General features: G+C 39.8%; 1 protein-coding gene and 1 pseudogene across 6 annotated transcripts; both read right to left on the reverse strand.

Moving 5' to 3' along the window:
• Positions 1-1,300: 1,300 nt before the first annotated feature.
• On the reverse strand, positions 1,301-11,790 carry LOC136292684 (alpha-1-antitrypsin-like). 6 transcript variants are annotated; one of them, XM_066188732.1, is made up of 6 exons: positions 10,723-11,790; positions 7,266-7,346; positions 4,984-5,625; positions 4,014-4,284; positions 3,288-3,435; positions 1,301-1,631 (listed from the first exon to the last, which is right to left on the reverse strand). In XM_066188732.1, the coding sequence occupies exons 3-6, from the start codon at positions 5,609-5,611 to the stop codon at positions 1,422-1,424; spliced, it is 1,257 nt and encodes a 418-aa protein (XP_066044829.1). In that variant the 5' UTR covers positions 5,612-5,625; positions 7,266-7,346; positions 10,723-11,790; the 3' UTR covers positions 1,301-1,421. The 6 variants fall into 6 exon arrangements, with proteins under 6 accessions (XP_066044829.1, XP_066044831.1, XP_066044828.1 ...); XM_066188734.1 differs by lacking the exon at positions 10,723-11,790 and adding an exon at positions 8,671-8,743; XM_066188731.1 differs by lacking the exon at positions 10,723-11,790 and adding an exon at positions 7,989-8,040.
• A 1,901-nt stretch (positions 11,791-13,691) lies between these two features.
• Positions 13,692-19,757, reverse strand: LOC136292686 (alpha-1-antitrypsin-like; annotated as a pseudogene).
• Between the last annotated feature and the right edge of the window lie 4,341 nt (positions 19,758-24,098).

Here is a 24,098-nt window from a genome sequence, read left to right on the forward strand (position 1 = left end):
CCCATGCTAGAGCAAATGGATGCTGGCAAGAAGGAAGTTGCAGCTTGTGGAGAGCTTTTCCTGGAGCAGGGTCCTGGTAGGACCTGCAACCCCATGGAAAGAAGACCATGCTGGAGCAGTCTGTTCCTGATAGATTGGATCCTGCAGGAAAGACCCGTGCCAGAGCAGTTCCTGAAGGACTGTCAACTGTCATCATGCTGGAGCAGAGGAAGATCAGGAATAGGAAGGAATCGCAGAGATGAAGCATTGTAACCTGACCTCAACTCCTCTCTCCCTGTGTCTGCTTTCCTGCAGCACTCAGAGAGAGTAGTAGAGGAATTAGAAGTGAAGTTGAGCCTGGGAGAAGGAAGGGGTTGGAGGTAAGGTGTTTTCAACTAAGTCTTTACTACTATCCTACTCTATTTTTAATTGCTAGTTAATAAAATTAACCTGCTGCAGCAAGACTTTCCCTTCACATGTTGCTGTTGGTAATGTTGGCTTCTGCTTACTCAGCACTCAGGAAGGTGCCCAAGTCACCTTTCTGCACCCTGAACATCAACTTAATGGAGAGAATCCTCTTGGAGGCACTCAGCAGCCTGAGCTCGCTGAAGTGATTGAAGGTCAATATAATCAGCTATGGACAACAGAGACATGTCCTCCAGCTGCAGTCACCAGTGTCTGGAACCAGAGGATGGGTTTTGCCACATCTGGTTCTCCTAGAGATCCTATGCTTTACTGTGCATGCACAAGACCATTAAAGATGATAATATGTGCAATTTTGTGCAGCTTTCACTGACACAAAAGCCAAATTCTTGCCTTGCCAGAAATGTTGGGCCCCTAATTCTGGAGCAAATAGTGAGAAGTGCAGAAAGGAGTGAGGTTTGAAGCTGGTAGAAGGCAGATGTCAAGCTAGAAGGAAAATGATCACTCTTTATCAAGGATCATTCACCATCTAGGAGAGGAAAGGTATAATAGCTCTATGTCTCTGTTTCCCTTTCCCTGGAAGGACTTCAAAGATGAAGGAGACTTCTGGGATTCAAGGTGGAATGAGAGGGAGGGAAAGAAGGGTTCCCCAGCTGAAAAGGATAGACTTGTGGGTTGTGAGGTGAGGACAGGAAATGGGAGATACAGGAAGTTTCCCAGCCAATAGCAGGAAGTTGTATCTGCATCCAAAAAACCCTGACACCATGATAACTATACAGAAAATGTATATCTGTTGAAGAACCTATGGCTTTCTACTTGGGCTGAGTAATTTTGTAAAAGTGGCCCATAATGTTTGTATTCAAATCTCTGTTTTGAAGTAAAGAAGAACTTGACAGGGTTTTTGTTTGTTTGTTTGTTTTTAATTATGCATCTGATCAGTTCTAATCCTACTTTGCAAACAAATTCCTGGGATGTGCATGAGCTCTCCTCTCTGCACTGGAGAGCATAAGTGCTCTGGCCTACTCTTCCTTAGCAGCTGGGTTCACAATTTTCCCCAGGAAGAGCACTCCATCAGTGTTTTTGTCAATAATCATCATCAGGAAGGGCCTGTGGAAGGTGATGTGAGGAGGAGCAGGAAACGGCATACTCATCACTGATATTTCTATCATGGTCATTGCAGAAGCCTCTGTGCCATTCTCTCTAACATCCACCGTGGCCTTGTGAATTGCCTGAAAGGAAAACAGAGATTATAATCTAGGAGCAGAAGAGAGAGAAGCAGCTGAGGGAAAATTTACTTGTTTTAACATTGTGAGAAGGTAGCTCTTAAAAGAAAACACAGAATGAATGCAGAACTGGTGTGAAAAATTTACTAGTGTCCAGCCTTTGGAAGACAAGCAAAGTTTGCTCTGAGTTCAGGAAAAGTTTTCTTCAACAATCAGAGTCAAACATGCCTGCTTCCAGAGACTGAGCAACATAGAGGATATTTATTATTCTGTTGTTCCTCAGAGTAAGATTTTGTCCTTAATACTGAACACAACAGAAGAAATTTTTCATTTTGTATCAATTTCTGTGTAAACAAAATAATTCTCTCCGCAAAAACAATAGCGATAAGCTTTATAGAGTGTCTTTTTGTAACACAGCCCAAGGATAAGATTTTTCAGGGCTTCCTGTGTTAGGTATAGCAAATTCATGTTTAGGAATTCACATGAGTGATTTCATTGTGTTTGGACAACTCTCTGTTTTCTTCCTTCATTGTCTGCAACACTTTTAAAATTTCCTCTCATGAGTCTCTGCTTACCCTTCATCAATTTACTTGGCTTTCCAGGCATTAGTTCCATATCTACATTCCATATGTTTCCACATGACATAGGGAGGAATGTGAGGAATCACAAATAATATATGATGGAAGGACCTCTAGAGGCCATTGAATGCCATCAACCCCCCTGCTCTGTGTCACCTCTGACACCAGATGAGGTTACTCAGGATTTGATTATTTCCAAGGACAGAATTTCATTAGTAACGCATACTTCTTCTGATCACCTTCATGGTGATTTTTTTAACATAATACCCAATCAGAATTTTCCATCTTCTGTGTGTTGTCCCTTGATGTATCACAGTTCATCTGCAAGAAGAGTCTATGTCCATCTTGTCTGCACCTTTCTAAGAAATATCTGTAGGCAGTGTAAGAGCCCCCCTTCACCCTCCCTTCTCCTGACTGGCAACTCTGGCTCTCCCAGCCTCTCCTCATGAATGCAGTTCTTCAGCCATATCCTGCTCACCCTCCACTGGACTCACAGGGTGCCCACATGTCTCTTGTATTCAGGAGCCCCAGACTGGATGTGTTGAGCTCCAGAGGTAGTCTCACAAGTGAAGAATAGAGGGAAGGCTCATCTCCATCATGACACGAGGCATATACTCCTTGGGAATCTAGAGAAATCATTTTGCTTATCTGTGTACTCATTTCTTGTTTGTGAAATAGGGCTATTCCTGTCCCACAAGTCTGTTGATCATATAAATTCTGAAGTGCTCAGACAGTGTAACAATGAAAGGTGCATATAGTATAAGAATGACTAATCCCAGACCTATGTCATAACTATTAGTCTTGTCATGCCTTACTTCTTTAACATCAATTTTTGTGAAATTATTCCTGCTATGTCTTCCAGTTGTTTTCTTCTTCAGACTTTCAGCTATATTTGTAGGATCACTGTGCAGTAAACAATTTAATATTAAACTGTAGGAACAACAGCCATTTAATGCCTAACCTTTTCCTTCCTTTATTTCCACCATTAAGCAATGAACACACTCCAGGGGTGTTGGTAGGATTAAACCTGTATGTAAACAAGGCAGAAAAATCTCCTGATTACCATCCCTGCTTGAATACTTACTTTGGAAACCTTCACAGGAAGATTTTTTGCCAGTCCAGAGAGATCAGCCTGATCACTGAACACCTCTGTCACACCCATTTTCTTAAACAGGCTCTTAAGATCATAGGAACTGGAGACAGAGAATTTTGGAAGATCCAAGTAGATCTCTCTTTCAAAATTAAAAAAAAAAAAAGAAGTGAGTTTGTTATTGCAAGTTCCTTTGGAGCAATATCTTTGCAGGTCCATATATATATCCATAATATATCCATCCCAAGTACCCATGGAGCTAAGGCTTGGCATTCTAAGACAGTGATAAATCTCATGTTAGAGAAGCAGAAACTGAGGTACCTGTCCCACCAGCCTGATATGTGGTGCAGGGGTGCAGGGGTAGAGTGATGGTTTATGGAAGTGACTGACTGGAAAGTATCATGCAGACTGAGGAAAAACAAATTGTATTTTCTTTTTAACTGGATTCCTCCTACTGAAAGCAGGTTCCTGAGGACAGTCTATCCATGTGCAGGATCCTCACAACTGGGAGCTGTGACTGGGGGAGCTGAGACGGTTCCCCTTTGGCATGAAATCACATGATAGCTTGTCTGAGGTAAAGAAACTGAGTAGTGCTTGTTGTTCAGAGCTGTACTTAGAGATATACAGAGCTGTACATCATGGTATCTTAAGCTTTACCTTTCCTGGATGAGTAGTTTTGGCCTTTTCAATATTTAAACAAAGCCACAATTAAAATATTACCTTTCTTCAAGTGATTTCAACCAGCTAGACACTGTTTCTTTTAGCAGAGCATCTTCCACCTGTTTCATTGTCCCTTCATCAGGCAGAATAAACAATGAAGTAACATTTCCTTTGTATGGGATTTCTACTACCCAGCAAGACAAATTCTCATCCCTGTGGACATTAAAGTCCTTGTTTTGATGCATCATTTGGACCTTAACAGAATTCTTGGCATCCAAAAAGAAGTCATCATCTCTTGTGTTGAAACTGTTGAAAGGTCTTTCCCAGGAGCCTTTGAAAAAAAGAATGAGTATAGAATCGAAAAAGAAAAAAAAAAGGGACTAATAAAGGCATGTCACATTAATTAATGCTTAAACTAATATACTTGAACTGTAGAGACAGCAACAAGCCTACCTCAATTTAAGGATGCTTATTCCCTGGCCATAGAAGGAAGCCTCACCTCTTTTCAATGGTTTTAATAAAAATCACACAAGAAAAGTGTAGGTTGAGGCTTGCAATGGAAAAGAAAAAGGAAAAGAAATTTATAGGTTGAAGCTTGCAGCAGAAAACAGAGCCTTTGCCTGTTCAGATAATGGAAAATCTTTCACAGACTCCAACTATACAAGATTCAGTCTTATTCTTCTCCTGCAAATGTCATCTGTGTTTGACCATGTCCTGCACAGCCAAACACCTGTGCCTTTCAACAAATGATTATAATTTCTGAATATCTTCAGCTCTGAACCTGGTTTAAAATTTATATGACATTGATCAGTACTTCTGCTGGTTCTTTTATTTTTTCATTCTTTTTAAAATTTCTCATATAGAAAATAATTCTTCTTTCCTATCTTTCAAATATTTTCCTGTGTAATTTAAAAATAGAAAGAGATGTTTTGAATTAGATTATAGAATGTGTTCACAATGTGAAAAAGTTTTGTTTCTTAGAACTTCCTGAGCTTATTTTTTATAGCTGCTAACCATGTCTGTCACTCACCTTTAAAGAAAATGTAGTTAATGAGAACCATCACGCTTTCTGGATCAAGACTCTTGACTAAATCAACAAATTTGCCCTGTGTTTTTGTTTCCACGTACTTATTGATTTGCCTTTTAGCCTCTGGATTCTGGAAGTTGCTAGAAACAGCTTCAGCATAATAAAAATTTTTGACATGATCCACAAAGGTTTGAAGCAATTCCACTTTGTTATCTACAAACAGGGTGTTGCCCATGTTCAGTTGGACTTCTCGCTGAGGGTCATTCAGCAGCTGGAGGATATGCTGAAATCCCTCATGAATCTCCTGCTCCCCCACCTGTGTCAGGTTGAAGGCAAGGCCTTTGTACAGCTCTCTGAGCGTGTTTGATCTGGCCCCCAGGGTGAGCATTGTAAAGGCAGTGGAGATACTCAAAGGAGAGAAGAAAATGTTCTTGTTGCCAGATTCATCTCTGATCTGCTTGTAAAGCTTAAATGCAAAGGCAGCGTTGCTGGGGGCTAGCTTGACATGAGGCAAGTTTTCACCATCAGCCTGGGACTGGTCTTCTGGGGGATGGTGTATTTGCTGTTCCTGCTGTTGACCCTGGACTTGAAGTCCAAGAAGCAACAAACACAAATACAGTGCAGACTTCATTGTCCTGAACAGTTCTGTTAAGAAAAAAACAGGGCAACTTTTAGATCTAGAGAAGTTTTTCTTTACTGGATAAAAAGATTTTGTATTCTAGATACTGATTTTCAGATGTCAGTCATTAAAACTACTATTCTTCTTGGAAATACTCTTCTACTTGGCCTCTGGACAGTCTACTTATAGTCAGTTCTCTTAGTCTGTGACCATGGAGCAAAGGAAATAAGACAATGTGGTATTGCCAGGGAAGAATCAGCTTTCCTGAAGTATTATGTGTGAAATAGTTCCTGCTTCTGACTGGCATGGCCTCAGTGCATTCCTAAGTGCCTTGGGCTACATGGCTGAGTTCATGTATTGGCACCCATCTATCTGGTAAGTACTTTGGCAGAGGGAGCAACTTTTGCTGATATGTTCCTGTGGTATCCCTGGTCTTGTTAGGACATTGGTTTTCAAGAACTGCAGAGATAGTCAGTTATACCAGTGTATAAAATCCACTTAAATGCTCAGCTCTTAAACTGTCAATATATTTCTGCCTCTTATATAACAGCTCTGACTCAAGACCTATATTATTTCAAGATTTTATCTTAAGTGTTTCAGCAAATTAAGGCTAAATTGACAAAATTTTTTAGACACTCTGTACTGCACATAAGCTATCCATAAAGTTGCAAAGCTTAAGACTCAAGAGCTTAGGAAGAGCTACAGTGGAATCTGCCTTGCTGTGTATATGTAATTTGACTACCTTTCCTTTTCCTTCAACTGACATAAGCAAATTCTGCATAAGCCCACAGTCTCTCTTCTGCCATTTTGGAGGAAGAACCCTGTGACATATTGGAGAAGAATGCTCTCCATATAGTGCCTCACCTAAATTATCTCAAATGGCAGAAACTCAAACCCATGAAGCAAGCAGACCCTCAGGAAAATAGAGATGATCTGAATACTGTTCATAGCAACTGTGTACTTATTCTGGAGAATGAGATTCTACCCAGAATCTGCCTCAGGCTGCCAGGTTCAGGTCATGCACCAGACTTATTATGGGGAGTTGTTATTCCCAGGTTTCCCCTTTCCTGGATGTCCATTATGAAAGACTGGAGATACAAGCTGTTGAAGTGCTGAGTATGGGAGCTATGCTCAGCATGTCTAAAATTCTGGGTATAAACACTGAATCACAAAAAAAAGGCATTCTAGCTCTTGATAATTCATTTTGCTCTGGTAACAATTAGTTTCATAATTACCAAAATATGCCTTTGAGAGAGAATGATTTCTCTTCTAGACCACATGATTGCTAGTAGGCTGGTCTTTAAGCACACTAGACATTAAGCAACTCTCATTTAGCCCTGCATTTAGCCCTGCATCAGCCTGGAATAATTGAGACATTGAGATTTCAACTAAATTTATTCCTCTGGGTTCAGAGACAAGGTTTTGTTCTTCATCTTGGTATTGATTGTTGGGTATTCATTTTGGACCTCCTATCCCTGTTTTCCTGTCACTATAGCTAGGAGCTGGATCACTGAATGAATTCGGCCTCAAACATTCAGAACATGCTTCCAGAAGCTAAAATAATCTCCAATTACTTTACAAAACAAATTAATCTCAGCAGTAAATAGCAGGGATCACACACGGCATAAATTCAAAGACTTCTAAGAAGGAATAATATGGTACTTACTGTGCTGGACTTTTCTTTCACAGTGCTTCTTCCCTCCTATTCATTTTCTTCCTATTATTAGTATTCCTAGTATTTACTCCACTGGTAAAGATTAAACAGGGCAAATAAGCGTTATTCGCAAAGCAAAGATTGAGTAAACTACTTTTTCCTGGATATCAAATATTTAATGTCTTTTTCCCATCACACAGCCAGAATGATGCCAGCACCTAGGGCTCTAAAGGGAGAGAAAGACCAGGGACTTTGTTGCCTCAAACTAAACTGTAAATAAAAGAGCTTTACCAGTAACCATGGTAAATGAGTTCCTGAAACTGAAAAGCTAAGAAAAGGCCAAAAAACATGGATTCCCTGTACCACTGAACTTTCTGCACAGGATACCCTAATGCAACAATGCCATCTAATTGAGTACCCAAGGCAGCAGCAAGTTTGTTCAGGTACAGCTCCACCCTCCACCCTCCACCCTAAATGGCATTATTTGATGGGCTCAGAACACTGGTTAGCTTTTTGAGGGACCTTTGACGAGTATTAGAAATTACCAAAGTGGAAAGCAAAGCATAGAATGTCTTGAAAAATAACCAGAATAAGAAAACAAATGGAAGAATGAAATAGGCAGATTTTTCCACAGCAAAATATTAACTTGGGAGAAAAGATCTTAACCCCTTGTGCTATCTATGCATAGGATGAGCTTGAATTACATACATATCATACATATCATACATATCTTACACTGGGATCCCTCTCAGAGGAAGCTGAAACAGGCACAGTTTAGCTATTTAGGAGGTTAATTAAGGATGAGGTGCATGGCACTTATCCTAATTAGCAATGACTAATTATTTCCGTTGAATGCACATGATTTCACCCCAGGTAAACTTACAAATTATCTACACATGGGAATCAACCATCATTGTTATTGCTATGTAACTACTCTCTCTTACAAAACAGAGGCAGGGCTGGTCAGAATATATTCCTACAGAGAGGGTTTTTTTTTCATGATATGTGCAAGAAATTTATTGCAGAATTATGTGAAATGACCAAGTCTCAGGAGCAGCAAGTATGCTGTTGCTTAACTCTAGCAAAGACAAGATATTTTTCTCAAGCCTAGGCCTGCCTACATAGATAGCATTAATCTTTCAGGCTAGTCCTAATGCTTGGCCAACTATTTGAGGGATGTCACTGTTTCTTGAAATGAATTTCTGGGAACAGCAAAGCTGCAGCAGTGATTCCTCTCCTTTCTCCCAGGAGATGCAGCAGCACTCAGCGTGTCAGGGAGAGAGTGGAAAGTTGCTTCTGTCCCTGCTCACAACTTCCAGGCACCAGATCCTCTGACCCTGGCCCAAGTGTCTTCCTGGACAAAGGTTAAGACCAGCAGTTACAGCAGACCCACAAATAATCATTTTCAAAGAATCACCTTCCCAGCAACTCCAGACAGATCAGTATGGTTAATGAATCCATCAGTCACATCCAGTCCTTTGAAAATCACCCTTAGGTCATGGGTGCCAGAAATAGGCTCTTGGAGCCTATTATGTTGCTTCTGTTGAAGGCAATGGAAAATGAAGGTGAATCACCACACAAAGGTAACACCTGCATGTGAGGTAGGTGGCAAGTCTGTGAAAGCACAGGGAGAGGAAAACAGTTGGTTTCTTCACTGCACATTCCTGTTGTTGAAAATGGCTGTGTCCCCAGAACACGGGGAAATGCAAAGCCAAACTAGAAATTTGGTGTAGTTTTGCAAAAGGAGAGGCATCTAGGGGAATTGCACAGAAGAGAGGGTGGAGTTGCTGGATGCTTTGAGATAAGCGGTGGCTGGGACAGGGGGACTCTTGCTCCAGGAACCAGGGGAGTAATATAAAGGACTGACAAACATGGCCTGATAATGGTCTATATGGAAGGAATTAAGGAATGATTTCATTATCTCTCTCCGTACTCTCTGCCAGTGACTCGGCTCAGTTTTGCAATGTGTCTTGGTTCCTCCTTATAGGAGCAGTTTCATCCCATATCATTAACTTATTTCTCTTGCTGCTTGGTCATCTGATTATTATATGCTGGCTTTGCAAGTTATATTTGAGGGCTTTCCAGGGCAAAGGATTTCTGACTGTAAAAACAAAAGGTCAGCAAGATAATTGTGTACATAAATCCTCGTGCAGCAGTTTCTTGTTTCCCTACAAATATGTATCATTCAAGGCATGTCTACAAAAGTTCATCTAAATTAACTTCTTGACATATGTAACTCCCTTGACATATGTAACTCCATTAAAATCAGGAGATTGGTATCATTGCAAAACTGGTGTAAGTAGAATAAAAATCAACTCCTTTCAGTAATTTTATCTTTTTCTGTAGAGGGCATCCCAAATATACTCTCCATGTCTTACAAATATTTCATCCTTTTCTCCTCAAATAATGAAAGTGCTTTAGGCTCCTGTTTCAAAAACCAGCATGACTAACAGAAAGAAAAAAAAGATGAAGGCTAAGCAAAAGTCTGTGACAGAACTGGTAATAGAAACAAGACCTTTCCTACTTTGTTGTCAGCTTCTTTCACCAGTGCAATAGGAATCTTTGAACTGAATTTTCAAATAAATTCATAGTCTGCTGGAAGAAAGCTGTATAACCAGAGCCAAATACTCTATTTTTCCCTTCTGTGTTATATCTCAGAAGAAAATAGCCTTTTATTATCAGGTGTGATTCCTTCTCTCATAACAGACATTTTATATCAGATGATTATTTCATCAGTGTTCACAAAATAATATTTTATATTTTCTACTTTGTCCGTACTTAATTTCCTAGCATTGAATGAAAAAGTGTTTCCAAGAGCATACAAGCATTTAAGGCCTGATGTGAATTCCACTGGAGTCAATCAGCCAACATTGTAACGTTCAATATGGGTAATCTGTCACTGACAGCTCATCTCAGATTTTTCTGATATATTTTCCATTAAGTTCCCAGCTGAAGATAGTAGAGTTGTAGACATATCTGACACTACCAAAGCTTTTTAAAACTAGTTATTAGAAGTGTTATAAAATGCATTCAAATAAAATGGGTGAAAATAAGTAATAGTAGGTAGAATTCAAGACTAAAATTTTTCTCTCAAAATGTATCTTAACTTGAATTTCTTTTTTCAAAAGATACATCAAACTCAAGTAGTAGACTACAAACCAAGACCCTGAATTAATGACAATGGTACAAGAACTTCAATATGGCATGTGTAACTCCCAGAATTCAAATAAATTACAGAAAAAGAAAATTGTTGTGCCCTCCTGTCATGAACGGCTAATACAAGCAGGGGTTGCGTTGGTTCGTTAACTGATCTGAGAGTGCTAAAACCACACAGAGGGGATTTCAGTATTAATCAAAACAAATGCACCTTTACTGAGTGCCAACAGCAAATGTGACAGAAGGATTTGAAAGGAAATAAAGGGGAGAGAGAGAGAGAGAGAGAGAGAGAAAGAGTGGGCGTAACAGCTACCAACAGAGAGATGAAATCCTCATGGTCTGGCTGATAGATCCGTCTTCTTCCGTGGGGAGATCTCGAAGTCTTTGGTTAACTCAGGGGTCTTTATAGTCTTTTCAAGGTCTGCCAGGGAGGGGGATCAGGACAGTATGTCGAGGGAACAGGTACAGGACACTAACAAGTACAGACTTGCCAATTGCTAACAGGACAAACCAGTCCCAGCAGCGAGCAGGACCCATTGTTTCAGGACTGGTTCCCATGGGAAACCAGTCTTGGTCCAGCGAACACACCTGCAGGCAACACTTGGCAAACATCCTACTTCAGTCAGGCAAATGTCCCTGTGTTAGAATTTTAAGGGTCTCAGTCTCAGTCCTTGAGGGGCTTCAATCTTCATCCTTGATGGGGGTCATGAGGCAGATGAGGGATCTTTGGAATGTCTCTTACACTTTCTGAGTGCCGGTGAGGTTAAAGGCCATCCCTTCCAGCACCTGAGCCTGACTGGTAGCTCTGGAGACCAGGGAGAGCAGAGCAAAAGCATTAGGGAAGTTGACCAGGGAGAAGAAAACACTCTTGCCAGGTTCTCGGGCAGTCAGTTGTCTGTAAAACTGTAAGGAAGAGTGAATATTTCTGAGGAGTATCCATTGGCAGCACCCAAAAGGTTCTCCACTGTGGGCCTGGTGTTCCTGTGGAACTTAGTTTTCTTACTCTGCTTGTGTCCACTGAGCTGTTGACAGTTGAGGACAAGAGGCTCACATGCAGCAAAGGAGCATTTCATGCAGTCATGGATAAAGAAAAAGTGAAATTGTAAAGAGATTTCATATCTGGGTACCATGCCGAAAACAACTCCTAAATTAATCCATCTGGCCCTTTGAGAACTTCTGTAGTTATTACTCTATCAGGTTATGGCCACATTCGTCATTCTGATTTGTCACTAAAATAACTTCTAAAAATTTCTAGCAATCAAAAAATATGAGTTTCCCTTTGGTCTGGCACTGTCTTTGAGAATGAATTGATCACCTGGGATTTGGTTATATCTCTCTGGCTCAACACTAATTTGGCAATTGTATTACTGCAGTGATGCTCTGCTTTAACATTACTGCCAGGCCTGAGGAGTGGGGAGCTATGCCCTTTATCACCTCCATCTCTACCTGCTCTCTCTGCCTGCCTCTGCACAATTGTTGGAAGGACAGCTGCATGATATTGGCCTTGAGTGCAGAGCCTCTCTCAATAAGGGGTCCACCTGCCAAGGGAGACTCTACAATGGCCTTTTTCTGCCAGCTCATTCCAGTTTGCAGTATCAGGCCACACTTAGCAAGCAGCTGGGTCCTTGAACTAGTGACAGACTTTCTGGATCATAACAAAAATCTTGGATTCGATATTTTAAAGGAGGAAAGGGGATGTAGGTGATGGACAGTGCCTACGCTTCCACAGTAAGTTGTATCACATTTTAAATTGCATTTGAGTTCATTTATGTTACAACAAAATAGAATTAAACTTTTTTTATTTTATACTTCATGGTAGTTTCCATGTGCTCAGCTTTGAAATGTTTCTGGTATCTGCATCATCAAAGCATTGTAGTGTCATCTAAGTAACACCACAAATGCTTAATGAGGAGCAGCCATTTGAAAAAAACCACTCACATTTACTGTGAAAATAAGCATACACAATTACAGCAAATGAACAGGACTAATGAGGAGAGACCACCCAAACACATCTGTGCCAAGTATGTGGGAGTCTCACAGTGTGACTTGAAGTAATTTTGAAGGGCGTTTATTGAACTGCCTAGTCTTATTCTACATCAGGGTCTCCAGTTCCCTCATTTCTGAGAAGCTGTTGTGAAGACCTATCAGCATCACCTGGAACATAGCGTTAATCAAAAAAATTCAGATTGCCAGCAAAGGGGGAGCTTATAGGGCTGAGTGATGAAGGGACACTTCCCCACTCCTCTGTTGTTCACTCTGGCCCCATTTGTCCCAGTACTCAGAGCAGTTCTGGGAAACAGACCTGGCCATCAGCCTGCAGACACTTAAATTTTTGTACTTTTAGTACAGTTTCAGACATGTACCACCATATGATTCTTCCAAACAAGTGCTTGTGTTTGGAGTCAGCACAGGCCAAGGGACTTTTCCAGTAAGCAGATGGGATGACTTGCAGGGTCAGAGTTAAGCAATGTGGATACTAACTGTGATAAGCCAGTTGACCTCATGGTTAGAGAAGAGATCTTATAGAACTTTATTTACCAGTATGGATGTAAACTCTGGAGACAGGATTAATCTCAATGTTTGTTTTTTCCTTTTCCGGGTACTCATATCCTATCCCTTTTGAGCATCCACTCACAAAGGACCCCTATTTACAAGAAATACAAGATTTAATCTATATAATGCAATGCCAGTAAAAACTTTTGGATATCCAGCCAACTAAAACATTCCCCAGCACTGCTTCCACATGGGATGTTTGTGTAGAGTTTGTTACGTTAATGGCCAGCTCAAAGAAGCCAACACAATGTGGGTGGATGCCATCAGTTTGAATGTCCTAAAGGAGAGTATGGACTAAGACTTGACCATCAAAGGAAGTGCCTAGGCCTGGTCTAAAGTCCCTGACTCTCCCAGTGTGTAATTTGCAGCTATGCCTTCCTTTTACTGGAAACCCTAACAATGTCAGGAACCAACTTGTGGGTTGCAGAAAATTCATTCCACTCAAATTTTATTTACTTACAGTGAGTCTCTCAGTTGGATATTACCTTGCTTTTGAAAGATGACATGATCACTAAAAGGCTGATTTGTCAAATTCTTCACAATTCACTAATAGGTATATCTCAGTGATTATTTTCTATGGAAGAGCAAAGCAAAAAGAATGTTTCTAAGAATGACTGTAGTCTTTCCTGATTTCTTTGGAAAAAGAAAATTTTTAGTAACTGCTGGGATATAATTTTAATCACAGTGGACAATAATTCCATAAAATGCAATTCAAATCAATAATACCAGCCACTGACCAGTCACTTTTCAGTTGGGTTTACAATTTTTCCCATGAAGAGGATGCTCTGAGTATACTGATCAATGATCAACAGTAAGAATGGATGATTGAATTTAAGAATGGGAGGAGCAGAATGAGGAAGAAAATCTATGCTGCTGGCTGCTGCAGCCTCTGTGCCATTCTCATGAGTCTTCAGCAGGGCCTTGTGAGTAGCCTACAATAAAATACAGCAAGAATTAATGTATGTGGAAGATGATGTGTGAAATTGTTCAAATTAACACGAATTTAACACAAATTTAATTTAACTACTGCCTTTCACAAAAATTGCTGTTAAGCCAGGAACCAGGAAGAAGGATGCTACAGTCCATTGTGGGGTTTTTAGCAGTCTTGTCTCAATAAGCAAATATTTCCACATTCAGTGTTCCTCACCACAAGTGTATCAATGCAGACCTTAGCAACTGAGCACCTTGTGGAATTCGGTGAAAGTAAAATAGCCAAGAAAATTCACAGGGAATGTCAGTTTCAAAGGGAAAGGAAATGGGGCTCCAGAACTGCTCTGTAACGATTCCTAACAGCACATGCATTACAGTTCAGCCAGGTAGAAATTCAATCTTGATACCATTTTTTTTTGTTAAATTATTGTTGGGCATTTTTAATCTTTTCTTTTACTAGCCCCAAAATGTAAGAAAATTGTAAGTGTTTTCAGAATGGCTGTAAAAATGTTAGTTTTTATTTTCACAGTATTTTCAGCAAGTGGGAAAGTCCGGTCCATTTTACATTGTTAGCACTCAACAGGGCCTTCAATGGTAACAGCAGTTTCTACATCCTTTAAAATTATAGAATGCATGTTAGAAAAAGGCTACTTTTTTGGTGGATATGCTGATGCAAGACATGCACAACACAGTTACCCATAGGCACTCCTTTTACAGGCAGAAAATAAGTTATGTTTAGTTTCCTGGTTAAATGCTAAAACTCACCCTTCCATCTACCCTCCATCTTTCTTTGTCAGACAAAAGAAAATATCCTTATCTCCAGGTATTGGAGAAGTCTGAGGGAGTTTAAAGGGACTTCATCAGCTAAATGTTCTATTTCACAGTATCAGCCAGCCCTAGCAATAAGTAAAATTCCAGAGTTGGGCTTAGGTCAAGGCTGCTAAGGAATCTACGGATGGTTGTTTCTGCTGATAAACTTACTTTTGAAACCTTCACATCAGGGTTTCCTGTGACTCCAGACAGATCAGCCCAATTAGAAAACACATCAGTTACACCCAGATTCATTAGCATCCTCTTTAAGTCATAGGTGCCTGAAATGGATCGTTTTGGAATATGCAATTCCATCCTCCTGTCAATTCAAAAGTAAATTATGGTAATTATTGCAATCAGAGCATGCCTTGGACTGAAGATTCCTTACTTGATGGTGGTTCTTATGTGCTAAAATGCTAGTCTTTTCATCTGAAAAACATGGCAAGAAAAATCAGATAGGAAGATGCTGATCTGGAGGATAGAAAAGTAGGGAAGGAGAAAGACATGAGTTCATATTTCTTGTATGATTCTGCAACACAGTCACTTTATGAGACAGTAAACAGTAGTGCTGCCAGCATTTTTGGGACAAAGTTTGCATTCTTTTTCTAACCTTGAAGGTTCTGCTTTTGGAATTCACACCCCATTCCGTTTAAGGGATCTGACTGCTGTGCCATGGTATTACCACTCTAAGTATTTTGCTTGAGACAAGGGAAATGGAGGCACTTAGTATCAACTAAAAAATGTATGGGGTAAAAAGAATTCAATTTCCTACCTCAGAGATCTCTCATCACAAGGCAATGCTGATTCAAATTTTTGCTGAAAGTATCAAATCATTTGGTCTGATGGTTTATAGTTATTCTGTTGTTTAAACCTCCCATCAAAAATACAAGATAGTAACTGTAAAACCTGACCATAGCTTTCAGACTTTGGATTCTGACTACCTAGAACATCAAAGCCAAATACTATATTTACCGTCTTTGAAGAGATCTCTCCCATTTAGAAACAGTGTTTTTTGTTAGGGCACGTTCCAGGTGTTTCATCTTTCCTTTATTGGGCAGGATAAACAATGCTGCAACATCTCCCTTGTAAGGAACCTGCACCACCTCACAAGACAGATTCCTGTCAGAGAATGCTTTATAAAATCCATCTCGAATCATCATCTCCACTTCAGCTGAGGTCTTTGCATTCACATGGAAATAGTCCTTGTGAGTCCCCTTAATATTGAAAGGATTTTCCCAGTAGGCTTAAAACCAAAAGAGAAAGAATGGAACTGAATACTTATTTCAGTGAGGATATAGTAATATAGTCCAGACAAATGTACAATAAATAAAACCATATCTGAAGATATGCACTTATACTTGAAGATAAAAAGTATTCCAGGTTTATTAAATATCTTAGTCTCTGTAACAATTAAATATCACAGGTTAAGTTTTGTATGGAGTTGTATAACATCTTTCTAAGTCAGATAAATTAAATGAAGTAACTTAATCCCGTTTTATTTGAAGAAAATGAAAACTGACCAGAATCCAGGGATTTTCTGTCTATTTTCAGAATATTGCTTGTAAAGCAAGATTCACAGTGAATGTCTGTCTTTTAAAAGGTAGCATGCTATGATCCTCACATGTTTTTTATATGTTTTTCTTCTTGTAAAAAGCTTAAGGAAGGAAAAGCTTACATGCTAGAGAAACACAAACTTTTGGACCTGAACATAACTGCAGTATGGTAAATGGAATAGGGCCTCAAGGTCTTTAGTCTTGAAAATGGTTTGCTCATGATGTTTATTCAATTGAATTTTCTATGATATTTTGTTTTGTAATAAAGGCAGGTCATTTACTAAACAAATAGACAAGGATTACAGCTTGCCATTCTGTAAGTATGCTTTTTTTGGCTTTTTTTCTTTTGATGTTGAATAGAAATAGCTTGATTTGAAAAATAAATAATAGAATGTAAACTCCACAGTATTCTGGTTATTTTATAAGTTTAAGCCTTTTCCCTTCCCCTCCAGAAAAGAAATGTACTCTGGTATGGTACTCAGACTAGGGAACCTGAGGTTAGGGCACCCAAATTTATAAAATATTTGAAATAAAATATTTTTTTTTATTTTTCTGAAAAAAATTCAGCAAAATTTTTCATAATGTTCATAATTTCCAAATATTTTCCAAATACTCCTTTCTGGGTGGGAAACCTCATGTATGTCTGGCATGCTGGTACAAATGAATACCCAAGAAGAAGTTAATAATTTCCAAAGCAATACATTCAAATACCTCTTGGGGTACATGTAAAATGATGACCAGGTGTAGAACATATGGACTCCAACCACAGAGGTACTTACCCATTTAATAGTCATGGACTGTAAGCAAATTAAAGTTTTTGGCAATTTTTGTTAATCATCATCTTCAGAATTTAGTTTTCTACTTCACACATACAATGTGAAAACATTTTAATTTTTAAAATAATAAGTAGATGAAGTTTGACAGGATAATTTAACAATGCATGATCTGTTGTGCTCTGGCAATTCCCTGAACCTGAATATGGTAACTTTTATGCTTCAAAGTCTAAATATATGCTTGAAAAATTTAGATGTGGAAGAAGTTTCAGTGTTGAAAACTCATTTTTTTTTTCATAATAGTCTCATATAAACACATTATTTTAAAAATTATTCAGAAATGGTGTACTTGCTTTATATCAGGTGAAACAGCACTAAATAGATGCAGTAAGTAGCATCTATGTAACTTACCTTTGAAATAAATGTAGTTAGCAATTATCATCAGAGTGTTTGGATCAAGGTCCTTAAGTATTTGGTTTATATTCCCATGGGTTTTATTCTTTACATAATCATTGATCTCTTTTTTAGCTTCGGTGGCATTCTGGAAGCTACTAGAGACAGTTTTTTGATGTCCTTCAGAAACGTTTTTGTTGGCTTCAAGTGTTTGTCCATGAACAGAGTGTTCCCCATACTCAGCTGCACTTGGCTACCAGGGCGGTGCAGCAAGAGGAGGAGTTGACCCAAGCCATGGTGTATCTCCTCCTCCTGGATGTTGCTGAGGTTAAAGGCCAGTCCTTCCAGCACCTGAGTCTGGCTACTGCCTCGGGAGCCCAGGGCCAGAAGGGCAAGGGCAGTAGAGATGCTGACTGGGGAAAAGAAAATGTTCCTGTCAGGTTCTTGAGTGGCTGCTTGCCTGTAGAACTGAAAGGCGAAGTCTGTATTGCTTGAGACTATCCTCTGGCAGGAGTCAAGAGGGTCTTCCTCATGGGAATGCTGCTCCTGGGGGTCAGTTGCTTCAGGCTGGTCAGTGTGGTGGTCAGTCTGGGTCAGGCTGTGGACACTGAGGTGGAGCATGGCCACCAGAAAGCACAGTGGGAGCATGGCCTCCATCATTCTTCACAGATACTACATGGACAAAGAACAAAAGGTCTGGGATGCTGGAGATTGGCTAAATCGATATCTCATCTTTTATTTCTGTCTGCTACTGCCTTCAAGTGGAAATCACTGTTATCTCCTGACCTCCTCCTTTGTTATGGAAGCGTGTTTTAAATCTGTGTGCATCTGAGTTTACCTGTAATTCCTTCCATTGCTGCCTACTTCAGTTATACTTTACTCTAGCTACAAAAGTTCCTTGTTAGTGGGGAAAGAAACACGTGAGTATTAAAGTAAAATAAGTGTACAAGGGAGAGAAGTGAAAAGGCACTTTTCTTTTATTTTTTTTTTTATGGCAAAGCAACACATTAGAAGCATTCTGATTAATTCTTTTGTGCTTATCTCTTAAGACCTCCTAGGATTATTATGCTATTAGGGTTTGAATGAGCTTTATGTTAAATGACAGTGCTACACTGCTATATCAAAGGGAAACAATATGAGATTGCAGAATTCAAAACTGCTATTTTCTCTTATTCATGACTCATTTTACCATACAAAGTGACTAATCATAAGAGCTGGTAAATTTTTTTTGCATCAATACCTGATTAAATTAGAATATGTTTGTCTATTTTAAATGGACACTAATGTGTCACTTGTCTTCCAGATGAGTTTCTTCTTGAGTGTATTCCACATCTGGTTATGGGAAGGTGAGACCATTTGTGTGGACTTGGCCTCTCCTGTCTTTCCAAGCTTCATATCAGCAGGAAAGTATCCTTTTGTAAGGTAAATATGCCTAAGGCCAGACTAGTGCTCAGCAGCAGGATTGGATCAAGGCATCTTGGACATTTCCAGTGACTGTGGCCACCTTTTGCCTCTGTTTGTTTACTGCTTTCTCTTTTACCAGTTGGACTGAGAAGATCCTGGGATGATTTGTGGTGTCTAAGATGCTTAATCTGTCAGAAAACAAGTAAGAGCTATTCCCATTAAAAATATGGTACCAGTGACTAGAAAAGCTCTAAATAGCCTTCACCTAATGCCCTACTTGAAACAGAACAGCTTCAGGCAGAAGATCACAGGCTACCTGCTTACCCCACAGTCTATGGTAAAGGCACCAAAGGCATGGGTTCAGCAGAGCAGATGAGATGTTTACTGGGATTTTCTTCACCCTGGGGCAACACCCTGACCACTAAAATTTGGGTGAAAAGGAGCCAGCTTGTCTTTCTGCAGCTTTGCTCCATGTGATCTGGGTAAATTGGAATTTACAGAGGACATTGTCATAGCAAAATCAATTTGTGAATTCTGTCTGGGCCATCCTAGTGTAAGCAGGACATTTACTCATTCACTTCAGTTTTGGTTATCTGATTGTTAGCTTTAGGAAAAATTAGTAATGATAAATAAAATCGACAGTTGAAAAATAAGAATACTTCTGTTATTGAAGCATGTTTATTCTAGATGTTTTTGAGCTATTTGGGATAAATATTCAGAGCAGAGTTATACTCTGTGGAGCTGCTATAATGAATTGCCAGAATTTTCTATTCAGTATTTCTTGAAATTAAGTTCAGCTGTCATTTGAGTACTTAGAAACTAGGTTTCATCCTTGAAAGCAGGTGTGCTTTATGACTCACTTAGGTAAAAACCATTCAGCTGGGTCAAAATCATTAAGGTAAAGATAACTGGGTACTTACTTTACATCCAGAAGGCTCTTGCTCTCACTGGGCTGTGCTGTTTCTTGCTGCTTTACTGGTACTGCCGTTTTCCTCCGTTAAACATTACATGGCTGTAGATACATATTACCTAAAAGCACAAAGCTGAATGCTGATGAAGCCAGTGTTCTTGGACCTTGTATGCATATGTCCACACCTCTTCACTCCAAACAGAACAAAGACCACAGGACCCAGGCTGGTCAGTAGAGCAGAGTGTTACATCCCAAAGGGTATGGAACTTCTAAGCAAATATTTATTGGAAATTATATTTTGGTGTCAAGAGCAGCTACTCTACCCTATGTGCCACCTGAGGTGAATATAACCGTTCATCTGGAGACACAATTTTGCCCAGCACTAAGCTCTGAAGACCAGGGTGACAGCTGCAGGGAGCACTGCTTGTCCTCCGTCATGCTGACTGGACTCCAGTCCAGCTTACTGGACTCTACTTAGATGCCAATATCTCATCTTTTATTTCTACACAGTAGAAGTAGCAGAGGTCACTACTCTGCAGCCAATGAGTCCTCTTGGCCTCATAAATAAAGAGGGTACCTCATTCAGTCTTGTTGGAATGGTGAATTTTAGGTCTGTGGCAAGTCATTGAATGGTCTCCTCACAATCAAATCATTCTTTCTGTATCTCTGTTAAGGACCACCTTAGCCTATCAAGATCTAAAAAGTACTTAATTCAGCACTTGAAAAGGCTGTATGGAATATGTGCCATCACTGCAAGTGCCCAAGGACAGCACTGAACAAATGCAACTGCTGTAATGTATACAGCAACCTAGTCTCAAATAAATCAAACAGTAGCAAACAATGGAAGAGAGTAACTCAGAAATATTAACCAGTAGAAAATCAAGGCAGTCTCAAACTGCAAGTCTCACTCTTTTTATAAAGATGTATTTCCCAAGAATCTTCCAAAGGAAGATGAAGATAAGTGCTGGGGAGCAGGTTTACCACCATTCACGAATGGATGAGCTGTTCAGATGCATGATTTGATCAGCCAGCCAGGAGAATGCCTGCTTAGCTTCTCTATGCCTCTGGTACATTTTGCAGGACTTGTTACTGTCTACTCAGCAAGGGGCAGCACAATCCCCTTGATACTGTAGAATCAAGGAGATGTGTATGTAAAACTGTGGAAGCACAGCAGTTCCCAGTCCCCAGCTATGCTGCTTTCAGAGGTCATTCTTTACCTGCTGTGATCCACGGCCTTGGTCATGCAGATAGGTTCCCTGGATGGTATTTACAGACTCAACACCTTTCTTTCATTTTTTTTCCTTTTTTTTTTCTTTTTTTTTAAATTTTAGAATACAGCTTAACTCTGCATGCTCACCTTAGATATAGCCAAAGTTTGCTGGTAAGTATTTTGATTTTGTATTTTTTCTTATTAGAGTACCAATTGCTGCTGTCCCTTGGAACACTTGTGAAAATCAGATGAGGCTTGATGGAAAAACCTGTTTTGTTTTTTTGCCAGCCACAAAAACTCTGCATTTAAACTGAATGAGTGCATAAGCCAGAATGCCCAATGGCAGAAGTGCAGTCTTTCAGGGAAAGTGAGAGATTTGCTCATGGTGTTCCAAGACAGTCAGGCTGTTGGTGGTTCTGGGCACTTCTTCAGTCATAGAGGTGAGCAGCATTAAATATTTACACTTCTGTTAAATTTCACATAGATTTAAAAACCCCTGTCTGAGGACACAGATAAATGCTGATGTAGCCATGCAGAGAAGGTAGGAGTCAGTGCTCGCCAGGCCAACTGGCTTTAATGTTTCTTGTCCCCAAACATGCACAATAGCCATTTGCAAACACACACTGAAGAGGAGAGGTCCATGGCCATGAGCAGCTGTACTACTGCATACACCTCCCCAGCTTATTGCCAGCTAGTCACACAAGTGCTGAGGCATCTTCTGAAGTGTGTTATGGCCTGCACTGGGGCTTCAGATTTTTGATCATGCAGCTTGGGCACCTGCTTCAAGATGGTACTAAGCAGAGCAGATCTGAAGAGGTAGTTAACACATAATGTGGTTTTTTTCCTCACAAATGAACTTGGCAGCAGTTCAGAAACTGTCCTACATTCACAGGCTTTCTCTGAGCCTTGGTTTGGTCACCACAGAAGAGGAACCCTGGGCAGTGGACTCCACTGTGGAGCTGCAGGGCCAGCTGATGCAAAAGGTACCACAAGAGAGAGTGCTCTAAAGAATTATATGCAAGCATTGGGGCTAATTCTGGATTCCCTCTATGACTCTGAGGTGGACCAAAATATGCTTCAGTACAGTGAGAAAACTGTGTCAGGGACACAAACACAAATGTTTTGCTGTTCAGACATCCATCTGTATTAGCCTCTTGTTGAAAGTCAGCATGGACTGATTTTTGAAACTTTCAAAATCTGCTTCTCTTTGCTTCAATTATCCTTGTTGTAATGAGGTGGTGGCTTCAAGGTAAGATTCATCATCCTAGCAGGGAGGTCAGCAGAGGTTCTCCAAGCCAGCAGCTGGTCCACCTCAGGGCCTGCTTTTGGGGACAGTAATGCGTAAGGCATGCCTACACTACTGCTTTGTTTTACACCTTAGTTCCTTTTTAAAAATGTGATTGTATTCCTACTATTTTATTCAAAATGCTCCTTTTAAAAGGTACCTAGCTCCTTTCATCAGCAAGTACTTAGCATGCCTTGCCTGCAGCCCCAACCATGCCCTTCTGAGTGCAGTGCAGACCATCACTCAATAGAAACATTTTCTCAGGCTGTTACAAAACTCCCCTGTAATTCTGGGCACTCTGAAAGGAAAGTAATGGCACTGTCTCAAAGCAGCAAAATGTCGGCCTTGGCTGAGGAAGGACCTGGACAAAGTATTTGCAGAGCAGTCACATACACTCCCCCTCCAGACCTATAATATCCACCTGACAGAATACATATCTGCTGTGGAGCCCTCTCTACTGGCTGGCCCAAGGCTGTCTTCATTGTCCAGTCCACAAAGACAGTACTTGCATTACCAAAATCCACCACTGCTTACCCTCTGGCCCCGGACTGCAGCTGAGAGGTTGCAGTGACAGTGAGGGAGCTGAGGGGTGATGGTTCTGGGGCAGTAGTCAGAGTTAGGCTGAAGAACTTACCTAAAATATGTCTTAAAGGCATGCATGGTTGGAGTCAGATTTTCCCTTGAATTTCTGTTTTTGCAACAGGACTGAAAGGTCTGCCCACCCCTGGCCTTCCAGTCAGCAGGGGAGGAAAATGGATGCATGGAAGGTAAACCACACTGTTTTGTCATGGCTCACATAAGAACCTTTTCTGCATTTGATTTCCCACAAATATTATTCTTAGCTCTGTTATCCCATTTGACAGAGTCCATGTGCTCATTTATACTCTAGATGGGGATTAATGTCAAGAACTTTTTGCTTTAATGAGCCATTAATAATTTGCATAATTTGAGTGGTAAACAGATCCATTTCAAACAATGATAAAAGAAGCTTCAGATGATGAATTGTATTGTCAAATTATCTGGGAGGAACATAGATCTTTGATTCACGTGTCAGTCAAACACAATATAGCAGGAGTTCAGTTTCTGACTGCCATTAAAATCATTACTTCAAGATAATGAATTTTGTATTTAATAATTTTAAAATGTGTTCCAGATTTTCTCTAGTTTTCTTTTAATATTTATCTATGTAAAAAGCTGTCTCAATTAGAGAAGCACAGTGAGAAACAACTCAGTTATAAAGAGATGTGTAAAATCGTTGTGTTACCATTTTCATAATTCAAAGCCTTGAAAATAATATTTCAGAATTAAAGCCTCAGCAAAGAAAGGAGATGAACCCATTTTGTTCCATTTATTAAACTCTCAAAAGTTTCCTTTCTATGTATTGTATTTTATGATTCTGAGAAAAAACAGAATTTATGTGTCAAATGCACAGTTTTCTGTGTTCTGTGGAAAGTGCACTTCTTAAATCTGGAAGCAGATATCTTAAATCTGTGTTTATAGACCAAACAAAAAAATGTCCTAATAATCAGTCTGTACTTCATGAATGCATTTGGCAGATGTTTGAAATAAATGTTAAGGTGTTTGATATTTGCTGGTCAAGTTGCGTTTTTATCCAAGAGCCCTGTTGTTAATAATAGAGTGTAATTTTAAAACTCCAACTTTGAAAACTCTAGTTGTGCTAGTGGAAAGTTTGTCCATGAAAGTGTTACTGGTCCTAAGTAGTGTTTTATTGTTTTGTTTTCTTTTTAGTCGCAATAATAAAATTGGCTTACAAGAGACTTTAAAAACAGCATAAGACATGCAAACATAGGCTCTGGATGCACTGAAATGTCTCTCTCAGTGATTTGCTTCATTTTTCTTGTTAGCAC

The sequence above is a fragment of the Chamaea fasciata genome, unplaced genomic scaffold, assembly GCF_029207755.1.
Source record: "Chamaea fasciata isolate MVZ Bird 193981 ecotype frontalis unplaced genomic scaffold, bChaFas1.0.hap1 SCAF_7, whole genome shotgun sequence".
NCBI classification, from domain to species: Eukaryota; Metazoa; Chordata; class Aves; order Passeriformes; family Sylviidae; genus Chamaea; species Chamaea fasciata.

Coding starts and splice junctions, on each gene's coding strand:
- LOC136292684 (XM_066188732.1), bottom strand. CDS start 5,611: ATGAAGTCTGCACTGTATTTGTGTTTGTTGCTTCTTGGACTTCAAGTC. Junction 3,436..4,013: donor TTGAAATCACTTGAAGAAAG/GTAATATTTTAA, acceptor TAATTTTGAAAG/AGAGATCTACTTGGATCTTC. Junction 1,632..3,287: donor TTCCTGTGAAGGTTTCCAAA/GTAAGTATTCAA, acceptor TTTTCCTTTCAG/GCAATTCACAAGGCCACGGT.